At 43.3% G+C, this 14,109-nt stretch overlaps 1 protein-coding gene across 14 annotated transcripts in view; it reads right to left on the reverse strand.

The window, feature by feature from the left end:
• The window catches only part of LNX1 (ligand of numb-protein X 1), a 105,197-nt gene that overhangs the window by 47,374 nt on the left and 43,714 nt on the right, over positions 1-14,109 (reverse strand). Inside the window, exon 1 of one of the 14 annotated variants that reach the window (XM_052682913.1) lies at positions 12,673-13,337. The exons of 12 other annotated variants lie outside the window; for them this stretch is intronic. In XM_052682913.1, coding sequence (XP_052538873.1) covers positions 12,673-12,764 — 92 coding nt within the window. In that variant the 5' untranslated portion in view covers positions 12,765-13,337. Of the gene's footprint in view, positions 1-12,672; positions 13,338-14,109 lie in introns of those variants that run through there. One more of the 14 variants, XM_052682914.1, reaches the window with a different exon arrangement.

A 14,109-nucleotide genomic window follows, 5' to 3' on the forward strand; every position in this document is an offset into this window, starting at 1 on the left:
AGTGGCATTCATTATTTGTAAAGTTAGTCAGATCCAGGCTTCCCGAACAATGCTTTCAAGAGAAGGTGATGGTGTGAAGAGATGTTTTGAAGACGCCTATTGCGCTGTCCACTGAGGGCAACTCCCTCAATGCTTTCTTCTACTTCTCTGGCATTTCCAAAAAGAATAGCATGCTGCCTATGGTTCCCCTGCCAGGAAGTGGCTATGGCTGTTACCCTCTCCTCTCCTCAGTATCCTTAGCAAGGAGGCTGCTCCCTCCAGGAATTGCTGTTATTCTTTTGCTCTTCGCATATGGCAGTTTGGAGACATGACAGTGTCATATGGTGCCAGAAAAATCCCACTCTCCAGTATTGCCAGAAAGAGAAAGGGAAAGAATGCACAGAAACTTTTAGAATGAGGAAGAGCCAAACTGTAAGATTTCCATTTTGCTGTGATCAACAATAAAATTCATCCCTGTGCCTGGGACATCAAGGAGAACAGAGATGCCAGAAGAGCTTAGACTTCACCTTCACCCCTGCGGTCAGACAGAGGAGTGGGGAGAGGGATCCAGGATCCATCCCTAGCATTCAGCTGTGTATTTCCACTGCTCCAGAAAAATTTTGTTAAAGTTCCTTCATCCCTAAACTTCTGTGATGTTATGGATGACTGCAAAGCAGAGAGACTTTCCTCACTTGACCTTTAGCAGCAAACTTGACCACACAGCAGTCATACGGGTCACTACTTCACCATAAATCCTGCTACTCTCCTGAAAACATCCTCTTTAATAGGGACTTTCTGGTTGCTGTTCAAGTCATGGAGTTTCTGTCTGCCAATCCTGGAAGATAAATTTCAAGAGCAACAACAAAAAACAGGAGAAAAGTCACAATTTTTTAAGATCTGTTCTCATGCAGCTACCACTATTGTAAGAGACAGACAAGTGGAGTCTGAGGTTTGATGAAGCTCCCACACAGGGTGATTTTTTTGGAGAGGTTTTTGTCACAGAGATTGCAAAGCAATTGTTTCAACCCATTCACCCACATATTCTCAAGGGAGGTTTCTCAAGGTTCTGTTTTCTAAACTTGCTGCTTCACTAAAAACAGCGTGATGAGAATCAGTGTGGTTAGCAATTCCTTTCCCCTCAAAAAAATATTAGTAGGATCTCTGCTAATCTATCTCTCCTTACAAACATAAAAACTAGATGTTTGGCCATGTACACAAGTCTTCATTCTTCCTAATTCATTCCAATGAAAATCCAGAGTCATTTGATGAAGCCAGTGGAATAATATCTGTAAGGAATTAATGCAAAATCCTTCCATCTTCCATAATTTCCTCGATCAGAGTGCTGGACTAGTAGATCGTGTAACAGCAAGAGACAAGGTTCTCAAACCAAAAATTCAACTAGGTAAGAGGAATTGGACTATGTTACAATCCCTATTTCCTCGGGTTACTTTTCATTGTTTGTAGTGGGCTTTGCAGGAAAGTTTGCAATTCTTTTAAGTAATTCAGTTCAGGTAGGGGGTAATTTAACTGGGAAGAAGATCAGTAGGTAAGATTTTAATTAAGTGTCAGCTCTACAGGATTTTAATTAGATGGCAGCTCTGTAGCTGAGCTATTTGATGGCCTGGATTAACCTATGTTCACTCTAACAGGTAAATAAGTTCATCACATCTGCTGAAAAAAAAAGTCTAATCCAACCTAGCCAATCCAAAAATCTTCCTTTGTTTTTAGCCTTCAGTCCTAGATGTTCTGCTGAGGTTAAGCTCCACAGCTTGAATCCATAGTTTACCCACAATTTAATCCATAAATTTAAAATAAGAAGCATAATTAGCTCAGAGTTTTACAGCACTGAAATAGTGCAAGGAGACAGAAGACACATGGCTCAGCACGCTCAGCACTGTTGTAGTCTGTCACATGTGTCCTTGGCCCATTTCTTTTTCCCTTTCCTCCCCTCTCTCCTTGTACAAGACAACACACTCTAAGGAATAGCTTTTTCACAGGCATCAGGAGCTTGGAGACGACAGAAATGAAATAAATGGTGCCTCACAACTGCTACAAGAGCAGGGCTGGGGCAGCTCAAGCAGAAGCATATCCCCATGGACTGAAACGCTGAACTTACCAAGTTCAAGTGACACTGAGGTTATGGATGGGTTATCTCCATTCACCTGCCATGCTTAAATCCAGGACCAGCAAGGCCTCCTTAATTGATCTTGTCTCTGTGTATTTATCATAGTGGTTACAAGGGAGCTTGTGTCCAAGAGAGTCTTACAATTTTAAGCAGTATGAATGCTTCCTCATAGGGCCTGCTTCTTTTCCCTCCTTCAAACAGGAGAAACATCCTACTGTCATCTTGAGTAATGTTTGAAGTCAAACTTCCCTCTGACCTTGATCCCTGCTCACTGCTGTACTAAGCAGTTCATTGCTAAGCTATAGGAGAAGCAAGAATGGAGGTGTAAGGAAAACAAAACTTTAGAGGTATTTAGATGAAGTTTTAGGATAAACAGGAACAGCAAGGTGGAAAACAGTTAAAGAAACCAAAACACAGTGTGGCACTGGTCATGATGGAGACTGACGAGCGTGACTAGCCATGTAAAGGGAACGAGAAGAGGCACTCATGAATAAGGAGTTTCAAAATTAAATCTTCTCTCAAAACATATAAAGGGCAGAAGCAGTCAATTCACGCTTGACAGCTAGTGTCAAGAGAGCTTATGTAACAATGCAAAAAGATAAGTACCTATTTAAGAGCCAACTGTTATTTTTACCTAACATGCAAGCAAATCAAGCTCTCATCACAGACCAAAAAACCTTCATGCTGTCAGTTGTGAGTTCTCTTGGTGTTGTGAAGCACCACAAGGCACAAAATCACTATGGTATTTTTTGCTTTGGTTGTCAACATTTATTTGCTAGGAACTGGAAAACAGCACTGGAAGCACAGGAAGATCTGGACAACAATTAGCAGACCTTAACAAAAAGCAAGAAGACTATCACAAGTCTGTGAAATGCATTTTCTTTCAAAGAATGTGGCTATTAACTTCTCTGCATAACTGAGTTAGCAAAAGTATGAGGGATGTAAGTAAGTATGCTGAAGAAAGGGAAGGAAAGGAAGAAGGAAGACAGGCTGATTCTGTTGGGAGATAGGTGGAAGGGGAACAAATACATTTTGGAAATCTCTGGTGTAGATTACAGCTCATCAGCTCTAGAAGAGGGTTACTTGGTCTTGGCTTCTCATTATAAATTCCTTCTGTTCCCTTGGGCCATGCTACTGTTATTCAAGCCCAGACCACAAAATAGGTAGGTCTGTGAGACTCTGCATTTATCTGCTTTGCCTGCGCAACATATTAAGTCCAAGTTTGTATGTACACTATACATCTTATTAAATGCTCCGTACTGTTTTGATCTATTACCTTCTGATTTATTATGAACTTGAAAACCATAACTGTAAGCATCTTCAAACACAGATGCTCAGACCACTGGGACAGGGCAGAAAAATTGAAATGCTGTAACCATTACTGTCCAACTTCATTACACTCATTCCTTGGAAGGATAGAACAAGAAATGTGCTGGAATTCAGTCCTCTCTGAGGGAAGAAACAAGAAGCAGCATGCTTGCTAGGAACAGTGCACATGCAGCCCACTAAAAATCATCAAGACATGCTAAAATGCAGGACTTATTAAGATGAGCACCAAGAAAATTCAGACACGTCTCCAAGGAAAGCATATTTGTATGGCCCTACCTTTGTCTCACAACAACACAAAGCAGTTGGAAAACAGACATGGAGAGCACAGCATATCCATGGCACTGAAGGCCGCGCAGGATGTACAGGGCTCTGACGTCTTGTATGAAAGCTCAGGGGACACTGCACAGCATGGTTTGCAGTAGCTTTGCCCACCAGGTGTAGGATCTCTTCACTTCTACACTGGTTCAGTTAATGCTACTAGTATAAATATTTCAATTATGGTCTGGACAGGGGCAACATAGCAGCAACAGGTGCTTTCTGCCACGCACATCCCCACAACAGATCCCAGTAACAAAAGCACCCCAGTAGTGCCAAAGGTGAAAATTAAGCACCAGAACATACACACTGCATTTGGGGTAGAATTTAATCTTTCTCTAGCAGTGCCACCTTCCTGCTGCAAAGACAAACTAGGGACAATGTATCAAACACTCAGCCCAGAACCAGTGGCAAGGATTTTTCAGGAGCTAGTGCAGGTAAGTCATGACCACCTCTTGGGATTCCTGTTCCCACTGCAAAACCTGTTTGGCTAAGGATTGTGTTGCAACATGATTTTCATATAAAGCACTTTTTTTTTTCTGGCTGTAATTCAGCCTCTTGGCAGGAGATGCTCCTACATATCAAGCAAATCAGCCTTGCTCATCCATATCAACCCACACATTCTCATATAGTAACAGCAGCACAGCATACTTCCAGTGCCTTCCAGGACAGATTTGGTTAATCACACCCATCTCCTCTCCATAAAAGCCTGTTCCACAAGGGACATTCTTTGGCCTTTTGTATTGCTGAGTTATAAAACCCACAAGTGAAAGGGTCTCTTCAGATGCTCCTTTGAAACCATTCCACTAATAATTTTACATGGGCAGGAAGGTAAAAGACAGTGGGGTTTACCAGTACTAACTGAACGTTGTGAATAACATACAACAGCAGTGCTTATCACAAATGGGAGGAGGAAAGAAAATATCCTGAATTACGCTTTCAAAATTAGTACTGTCTGTTCTTAATAAAACACTGCACACAACGAGGCCATCAGTCTCCTAATCTTATCAGTTCTCTAAGGTCTGCAGAGGAGACAGGAAATCATGATCCTTAAAGCAGGTCAGACTCCCCTCTTCCTCTATTTAAGAGGCTGCTGAATTATTGAGATTCCACATTAAGAATATATTACACACTGTCTAGTGAATGATAGGACTGCAATGCGCAATGTATGGAGAGGTGTAAGTTTCTCCATACATGCACATAAAATGACTTGCTGGCCTAAAACACTTGCTTCCTGCCAGCATGATTTCAATACAGTAAAAGAGAAAAGCAAATCTTACAGAAACACACTGATAATCAAATTTTATAGCTGGAATTTATACCACTAAAGGTATTTTAATTAATGTATTTTACGTTATTGGGGTAAATCACAGAATCACACAGAATCACAGGATTGTGGGGGTTGGAAGGCACCTCCAGAGATCATCGAGTCCAACCCCCCTGCCAAAGCAGGTTCAGTAAGCAATGAGTTAGTGGAAGAGCAAATAAAAAAAATCAACACAGCACAGCTCTAGCAACTGCAGATTTTTGTCCTAGCCCACCTATCTTCATGCCACGTGTCACAGCCGTGTCACAAAGCAAGACAACTTCTCAAGGACAGAGGAATCAATAGCGATTATTTCCTCCTCACCCAGGTGTCCAAGATCTTGACAGAAAAGAGAATGAATTGCAGGGAGATAGGGTCAATGCTGTACGTGATCCTTACAAATCTGATCATCTGTCCACAGTGTTGAGAAATGCAAGACTTTATCAATAACATTCAATAGTACTGCCAATTCCAAAGAAAAAAGAGAGAAACTTTCTAGAAATCCAGCTTGACCTGCTCACTGTTACAGTCAAGCACTTTTATCTCATATCGGGAGGATAAATTGTAGAATATGTAGCAGTTAAGACAATTCACAGTTCATTTTTTTGTATAAGTTTCACAGCATCTGTTAAAATTCTCCAGCCATTTCACTAGGTTTCTCCTGAACTTGCCTCAATCTATATTCAGAATCTGCTGTCAATTAATAAATTATATGAATGCATAAAACGCATTCTAGAGACAGACCAAGGATTCACTGTATAAATTCAGTCTTCATCAACTGCAGCTTTGCCAAGGCCTAGGGGTGATGTAAAAAGAAATTCACATTCTTAATCCCCAAAGAGGATCCAGCTTCAAGCCAGGAATCCTTCAGTGACAGCAGGGTTTTAGTAATGATATGAAATGTCATTTACTAACAAATACCTCCCCCGAGGTTCCAGTCCAATGCTAAGGAGCAAGACTGGGCCCTCCTTGTGATATACAAAGCCCCAAGCAGCCATCCACACTGACACCCACAGTCTGCACTGCTAGCCCAGCACTGTAAGGATCTCTGCTTCTGTGCCCCGTGCTCTTGGCATCTTGTCCAGTCAGCTTTTACATAGCTCAGGGGTAACTTTGGACATGTAATCATCAGTTATAGCTTCTGAACAATGGCTCTGCTCATAGACAACGTCCCAAAGTGCTTCTCTCTAGTCAGAAACCTTGAAGGCAGATTCCACCCAACTGTCAAGAGCATTAAAAAAAAAAACAAAAAAAACAATCAAGATGACTCTTCAACCTCCAAATCTGCTTCCCTCCTGTGCTGTAGCTGTGTGCTGTAGCTGTTCTCAGAACAAGCATTCAGTGGACACAAGAGCTCTGCAAAAGCAGAATTTATCCTCATGTTACAGGGCAGCCCAGTTCTGCCAGATTTGTCAGAGAAATAGCTTAAGGAAAAATATCCTTGTCATGCTGCCAGTGCCAGTGCTAAACTAGGTTAATTGTCAGAGAGATACGGAGGTCGGCCAAACTTGCAGCATACGGCCAGAGTAGCTTAATGACAGACAAGAAATGAGTATCTGCTGCTTGTGTGCAACCACCAACCTCTTGCATCTCCCTCCACCCCACTCCTTTCTGCCCCAGTGCTCTTCCTGATCTGGCCCCCATCCCAAAGTGGGATGCCTATTGTGAGCCAGCTTCTGATGGGGAAGATTGCCCCATTTGTTCTTTCATTACAAAGGGAAAAAGCATAAGCACACCTTTTTTAAGCAACCTACACAAGATTCAGACATAATTGAGGCATAACTCACCCACAAAAAGAAACCTTTCTGCCAACCGTAATTAGTGTACTGCCTTTTCAGCTTGGCATGGTTTCACTGTATTGACTGGCATGGGTTTTATTTTTGGCTATGGAACGCATTTGTTAGGGGTTGAGACTGGACAGCATCAGGCATTCCCAAAGTTGTGAGAAGGCTCCAGCTCACGAGAAAACATGCCAGCAGCTCTGATCTCATGTGTATAGGTAGCTGTGAATAGAGTAAAAGCAGGCTTCACAACTGTGCATAAGGAATAAAACAGGATCTGTTTCAAAGTGTAGCTGGAACACCAACTTCCATTATACATAAAATTCCCAGGCAGAGTCAACAAAATTATTAAAGCTCTCAAAGAAGTTTTGTTCCCTGGAGCTGTCTCCGACAAATTTGTTCCTTGCACCTAGGATTCCAGCACTGGGAATACACTGCCAACCAGAAGTATTACTCGTGCCATGGATGGGCAGCCTTGTGTGACTCAGGATGTAAAACACGTGGGGAAAGGGAGAAAGGTGAGATGGGGAAGAGGTGGGGGAGAGACCCAGACCCCACTTTGCTGCATGTTTCACAGACGGCAGTCAGACCTCAGTCAAAGGCTAAACTCATGTGGTCATTGTCAGTGCATCCCAGTTCAGTTTCTATCAAACTCTGAAGGACGCAGCACCTGATGTAGCTCATGTAGTTCATACTGGTACCTCAACACCATGAATCTGGACACAGCTCCTTCCACATTTTTAAGCACAACACAGCATGTTTGTAGACCATCTACATGGGCTCCTGTTTGGGGGCTCTCATTCTACATTTATATTGAAATTTCAAGTTTTACTCTTCAATTTCAAGAGCCGTACACATGACCATTTGTTCTTCCAGTTGAAATTCTCCATGTTAACTCCTCTGTCTGTCTGGCAATTATAGTCACAGTCAAAATGCATGATAGTTTGCAACTTGCTCCCTAAATCTTTGCCACTGCTTATCACTTTGAAGCTCATCAGTACAATGGGTGGATCTGCTATCCTTGCAGAGAGCCAGAGGAGAAGTGGAAAGGGAGGCTGAGAGTGCTGGATGCCTGCAGCTTACCTGCAGTGCGCTACATGCTGGCGATTGAGGGGAGTTAAATGCATCAATGAATGGTAACATCAAGGTTAAGAGTCCTCCCAAAGACCGTATCAGAGGTGGAAACTGAGGGGGCTGGTCAAGATATCCAAGTTTGCCATGTCTCCATCCAGCTCCCTCTGTGAGGCTGCAGCACTGAAAGGAAGGTGACAGGCAGACCTCCATAAATGCATGTCTTTCTGCTTTAATTCATCTTAGTTCTGCTTTTCCTCAGAGGCACCCAGACTTTTACTACACTGGAAAGGATTCATCACATTTCGTCCACACGTGCTTTGTTCTCTGCCTGTTTAACGCATATATTCCAGACATTTCATTTGTATTTTCATTCAAGAATCTTTCCACTCACTTTAAGACTTCCATACCAACACTTTCAGTTTTAATTAACCTCACAGCTTAACTCTGACACAGATTTCTATACACACAGTTTTGCATCAAGTAAGGAGGTCAGCACGTGACTTCTGCAGTGGACTAACACACAAATGCTCCAGGCTTTCCAATTTTGCCCCAAATACCTTGCACTTCACACACTGCCCAGCCAGCCAAATTGCCCTGCTCTCCTTCACTTCCTAGGCACAGGCTTGAAGCCAGACCCACTTCTCATCAAACTTTGCAGAGCTGCCATGTGCAGGAGGATTTTCTAAGGTCAGCCCTGAAACACTGCTCTGCCCATTTCTGTAAATGAAGGCTTGCTCTGACATCAAACCTGAGGATCCTTGAGGGGATTATCTGAATTGAAAACAACCATCTGAAAGGTACTACGATTTTCCACTCTTGTGTTTCTGTACAAAATTCCTCCTTCATCTAATAGCTTGAGCTAAATTGTGCTTACCAAAAGCCAAACATGCCCAAGGACACTGGAAAACAGCTGGTGCTTGTGTCTCTCCTCTTCTTAAATTGAACAAACAGAAAAACTCAATTTTGCTGGCTATTCCGGCCGAAGTGCTGTTTTGAAATCTAAGAGAGCCGTTATCATATAAAAGTTATATGGGAAACTCAATCGCATTAATTTGGTGGGACTCCTTTGGCTGCTGCATGTAAAACCACAGAGTAGCAAGACACAAAGCAGGAACTTTTTTTTGCTTGCAGGACTAGAAGTTCAGGTGTGCCCTTTACTCTAACAAACAATGGATTTAAAATAGAAGCTTTGATTTAAATTAGTGGAGTACACTCAGTTTGTGGATTAACTTGCCTGCATCAAGCTGGGGCTGTTTAATCCCTGGAGGAAGGCCAGCGCAGCTGCCAGGGCTCCCTGGCACAGGAGCAGTGCTGAGCATGCATGCTGCCCAGCAGACCTCAGTCAGTGGGGCCACGTGCCTGAGGGGATTAGGCTGGGCACAGCAACGCACTCCCCGTGTGTCCTCAGGGAGAAGGTGAAGTTACTCACTACCTGCATCCTGCTCTCCCTCCATTTTATTTCTAAGTGAATAGTTGAGGTCAAAGTTTAGAAAATCCTTCTATTGAGGAATACCTTCAGCACAGGTCCTGCTTTAAAGTCATGAGGGTAAAAGGATGGTGTTTCTTGATATGAACAGTGCTACCAGATCCTCACTTGCAGAAGAACCTCCTGCAGCTGCCTCTTCATCCTCATACACTGCTTTTAAACAGAAGGAGTAACACATCACAATTCCAAAGAATTGCTGGGCAAGTATTTGCTTTCTAAATATATTTTAGATAAGAAAGAAGACCAGTTGTCTCCTGAGGTTTCTTTACAGAGACATAAAGGAGAAGTGTCGACCCTGAGCAGTACAGTGGATCTGGAGGACCCCGCAGATCCTTAGGATGCCAAGAGCTATTGGGCTGGTGTGGCTGTATTCCATCCCAGCTTCAGTGGGAGAGGAAAATGAGCAGGTTTCTCCTGACCTTCCGCCAGATGTTGCCTTGGGCTTCCCTAGGCAGAAGCTAGCCCAAGACTGCTGATAACAACTTGGCAAAGAGCAAGAAGAACCAGAACATCATCTGTGCTGGAATATATAATAGGCACGAGGGAGATACAACAGGCAGTGGCCAGGGAAGAGATTTTAGTGCTGGCAAGAGTGTCAGGGAATAAGCATACCTGTTACAGAGAAAGCTAAAATTAGCAGCACTCCACAATGTCATACGAAGTACCACTGCGACACATGAACTCTCCTCTCCTTCTCACCGGTGTAGAAAACAGCAAAAGTCTGACACAGCTTTTTCCCAGCTTCATTTCTCCTATTCAATTCTCCTCAAATTGCCTTCTATTTCTTGAACATATTCCAAAGTCTTCTTTTCCAAACAGGCCTTGGGCTATATTGTAGTTCCTATCCCCCAAACTACTCATTCTGCACTTTGGAAAGAAAAATGCCCTCAAACCAAAGTAAACCCCAGTAGCAGAGCACAAATAACCTAGCCTTTGTTAGAACTAGGTAGAAGATGGCTGTATGAATGGGAGGGTAGTACAAATCCTAGCAATTTTACTCTGCCTCTTGCATAGATGCTGGTGAAGATAGTCATGTCCTCACCTTCCCCATCTCTTCTCACAACCCTGCTGCCATCTCCCTTGGCTGGTATCTCCAATGGCTGCTAGCCAGCCAAGTAATGAGTTCTGACCAAGGCCAGTATTTGTACTGGACAGAAACCAAAGAGTGGGATAATGAAAAAAAGGCTTTCTGCTTACTATGGTCTGGTTTCGAGACATGGGGAATGTTGTTAGATAGGCTACACATACATGGTTAGGGCTTTTGGCTGCCTTTGGGGAAGGATTTACAGAACTGTCCCCATGGGATTCAGGGCATGTTAAAAGGAATGGGACAGCAAAGCTGTGTCCCCCAAGCACCAGGCTGTCCAGGGCACCGGTGCCTACACTGTCTCACTCATAAAACTGCATGGAATGCATCCTGCACGCAAGTGTCTAATCATCCAAAGCAACACCCTTTAGATCGTAATATCCATATATACTGATTAAATGGGACTGGAAGCTTTGTTTCTCTTTCTGTTTCAACCACTGCTATTCAAGAAGACTCTGTGCTTGCCCCACAGACCAGTACATGAGTGCCTTGAGCAGCATCCAGACACTGGGTCCATGTGGAAGAAGGGGAATTACCAAAAGGAACTCAAACTGCCTGACATCCTTTTGGGCTACATCAGCCCCAGTAACATTGCAGCAAGCACAGTCCTGGGCATGGGGCACATCCAAGGCTGGGTACTGCTCAGGGGATGTGCCACCTCTCATTGCTGATACCCCTAGATGCATGTGTCCAAGCTCACACCTGCTCCACTAAGACAAACTGCCTTCATCCATGAGCTTAGTGTTCCTATGGGTTAGAAGGCTACATAAACAAATGCTGAACAGCTACCGTTCATCACAGCCCTTTGTCCTGGGAAAGGCAGTGAACCTGAATTCCCCAAGAAAAGCAAGGAGGCTGTGAGCGCCTGTGCTCTGATTAATCTCATCAGTTTGTTTTCCTGGAAACTAGGCATCCCAGATGCCATTTTTTCCATTATGAGTGTTCATCTGCTCTGTTTTGAGCTTGATTGCCCCTGTAGACTGCTTGGCTTCACTAGTTTCTTTTATTTTTTTAATTAACATTTCTAACAAAACGCCAATTAATTGAGATTAGAGCATAGCTGCAACCCTCAAAACCAGGTCTGTTAAACATTTGAAAGCACACATGGCATACAGAAATCCTGAGCAGTTGTACAAAGAGTGACTAAATTATTAATAGGTGTAGTGCATATGAGACAAGCATTTCAAATGGGGACTTTCTGCTTCAGAATAGCATTGCTATTTTTGTGTAACAGCAGAGACAGAAATATTTGGAAATTTGTCTCGTTGGTACTAATTACAACTGTTAATAAAACATTCCCACTGCAGGCACAATATAGGCATTTCTGATTTTTGAGCAGAATTAGCCATTTCATTCATTATCTCTAGAATATATAATTTGTTAAATCACAAATGAAACATCAGCATACTGACACATTTATTTCTACTCTTAAAGGCCCTGTTAAGTAATGAAAAAACATTCAAGCACAGATTAAACTAGAATCATTTACAGATGACACCACATAATATTTGCCTTATAGGTTGAAGAGATTAGCTATGGGGTTGCCTGGGATTCCTTTTCTTAAGGCATGAAGATATATGCATGGATTACAGCATTTAAATTTGCATTCTATAGAAAATAACATTCTGCTGTGGGCAAAAAAACAAATACTGGAAATTTCTTTCCTGTCTCAAATGAATTATTTCTGGTGAATGGCTTCTTAGCATTTTGCTCCAGGCATGCAGATTTACACACAGAGCATTATGCCTGTACACATGGCGAGCGCTCTACCAGGGTGCCCATCACGATGTCCTCCTCTGCGCCCAGTTCCCATGCAAAGCTATTCATTGCATGTACAGAAGAGACTGAAATTTAGAAATGGAAAAACAGCCAAAACAAACCCAACAACCACTGGAAAAGCTGGCACAGCAGAGCAAGTCAATAAGGAAAAAGCCTCTGTATGCCCTGGCTGCTTCCATGCTCAGAGAGCAGAAAGCAGTGGGGACGTATTGCTATTATTAGCCTGTGCGATGCAAAGCAGCCGGTTTGCAGCCTTGTTTCAGGCTACTGGCAAGATGTTGGCTCATTTTCTCCATGCAAACATGCAGGCACAGACAGACAGACAGACAGACCCCACAATGCTCATGTCCAGAACCTCCCCATCACTATGGTGAGACAGACAGACAGAACACAAGGACCGCGTGTACTCACAGCTCGGAGTACAGGAGGTGCAGGTTGCCCACATTGTCTATGTAGTTTGCAGGACTTAACCAGGGGAGGACCAGCAGCAGGAGAGCCTTCATTCCCAGCGCTGATGGCACCGCTGCCAGGTTTCCTCCTTCCCGCTTGCTCTGTGCGGGTGGGACACGCAACGCAAAGCTTCGTGCTGGCCAAGCCCCTTCTAAGCCAGCCTTCCCATTTCAACGCAACGGTAGCACATTACGAATTGAGCTTAAATCCCATAAACGAAGCTACACTGCAAAATCATTGACCTGTAAGAGGATTATTCGATCTGACTCTCAGACGGGGAGTTGTGAGGGTTTAGGGACAGCACAGCGTGCTTGGCGAGACAGTGACTTATGCTGCAGAGCAGAGCGATGCTCAGGGAAGAGACCTGCCTCCTGCACGATTCAGAGTGGTTCTTCGCAGGCAGCTGGTAGGTTTACATCACTGCCCACCAGCAGATGGGTTACGAGCGAGCTGCATCACGGAAGGGTGTAGCCATCTGACAAGGGGGGAACGTGTCCCCCGTGGAGTTGAGAAGCAGACGATAGCAGAAGACCACACCTTTTTAAAGTAAAACACTGCAAAGGATCACAGCCAACTGCTGCCTGTCTGCATCGCTGTCTGAATTCCCAAAATCTAGTCGGATGTCTCTGTGCAAACATAAATCATGTAGTAAATCAAGGACATCTCTCTTCTCTTTCTCTTTTTTTTTTTTTTTTTTTTTTGTTTGTTTTTTTCCAAGAGATGAAAGAGCAAACATTTTAAATAAGGTTGTTTTTAACTGTATACTCTGTGGTAACTGGTGTTTTAAAAAATTCAAGTTCTCTTTTCAATTATAAAGCATAAAACACAACAAACTCACCTTGTCCCACCAGTGACCCCATCTCCAAGCAGGACAAGCACGGATTGGTCTGAGACCAATTTGTGCAAGAAATACAAGGGCTGACGACTGCCCTGGTGACTCTCATAGAGTCTGATTTATTCCCTGGGAGCATAGAGCATGTTTAGTCAAGATTTTTTCCCCAGCATCTGAGCCATTTGTTCACTTGCATGAGTATTATAATTATTATTGTTATCATTACTATTATTATCATAATCAACAAAATCAGACACCTTTTCTACTGATTCATCAATGTTAAAGAGAACAGCATCTATTTTTCTGGGCATACTGGAGCTGTGGCTGAAGAGCACAGTGCCCTTCTCTCCAGCACCACAAAGAGTTGGGAGTGGGGTGGCAAGGGCGAGTTCTGCATCTCTGCAGAGTCATGAAATGCTTTTGGTGATTATTAACAAATGCTGCATGTGGAAAACAATAAATGTTCTGCATAAGCTCTGCAAACAACATTTCAAAAGTCTCCTTTATGGGTCACACAGTTTCCTCTTAATTCTTCTCATGGGTGGGAAAGCCAGTGAGGGCATGCC

This window comes from Tympanuchus pallidicinctus, unplaced genomic scaffold, assembly GCF_026119805.1.
Source record: "Tympanuchus pallidicinctus isolate F22 unplaced genomic scaffold, pur_lepc_1.0 scaffold2, whole genome shotgun sequence".
NCBI lineage: Eukaryota > Metazoa > Chordata > Aves > Galliformes > Phasianidae > Tympanuchus > Tympanuchus pallidicinctus.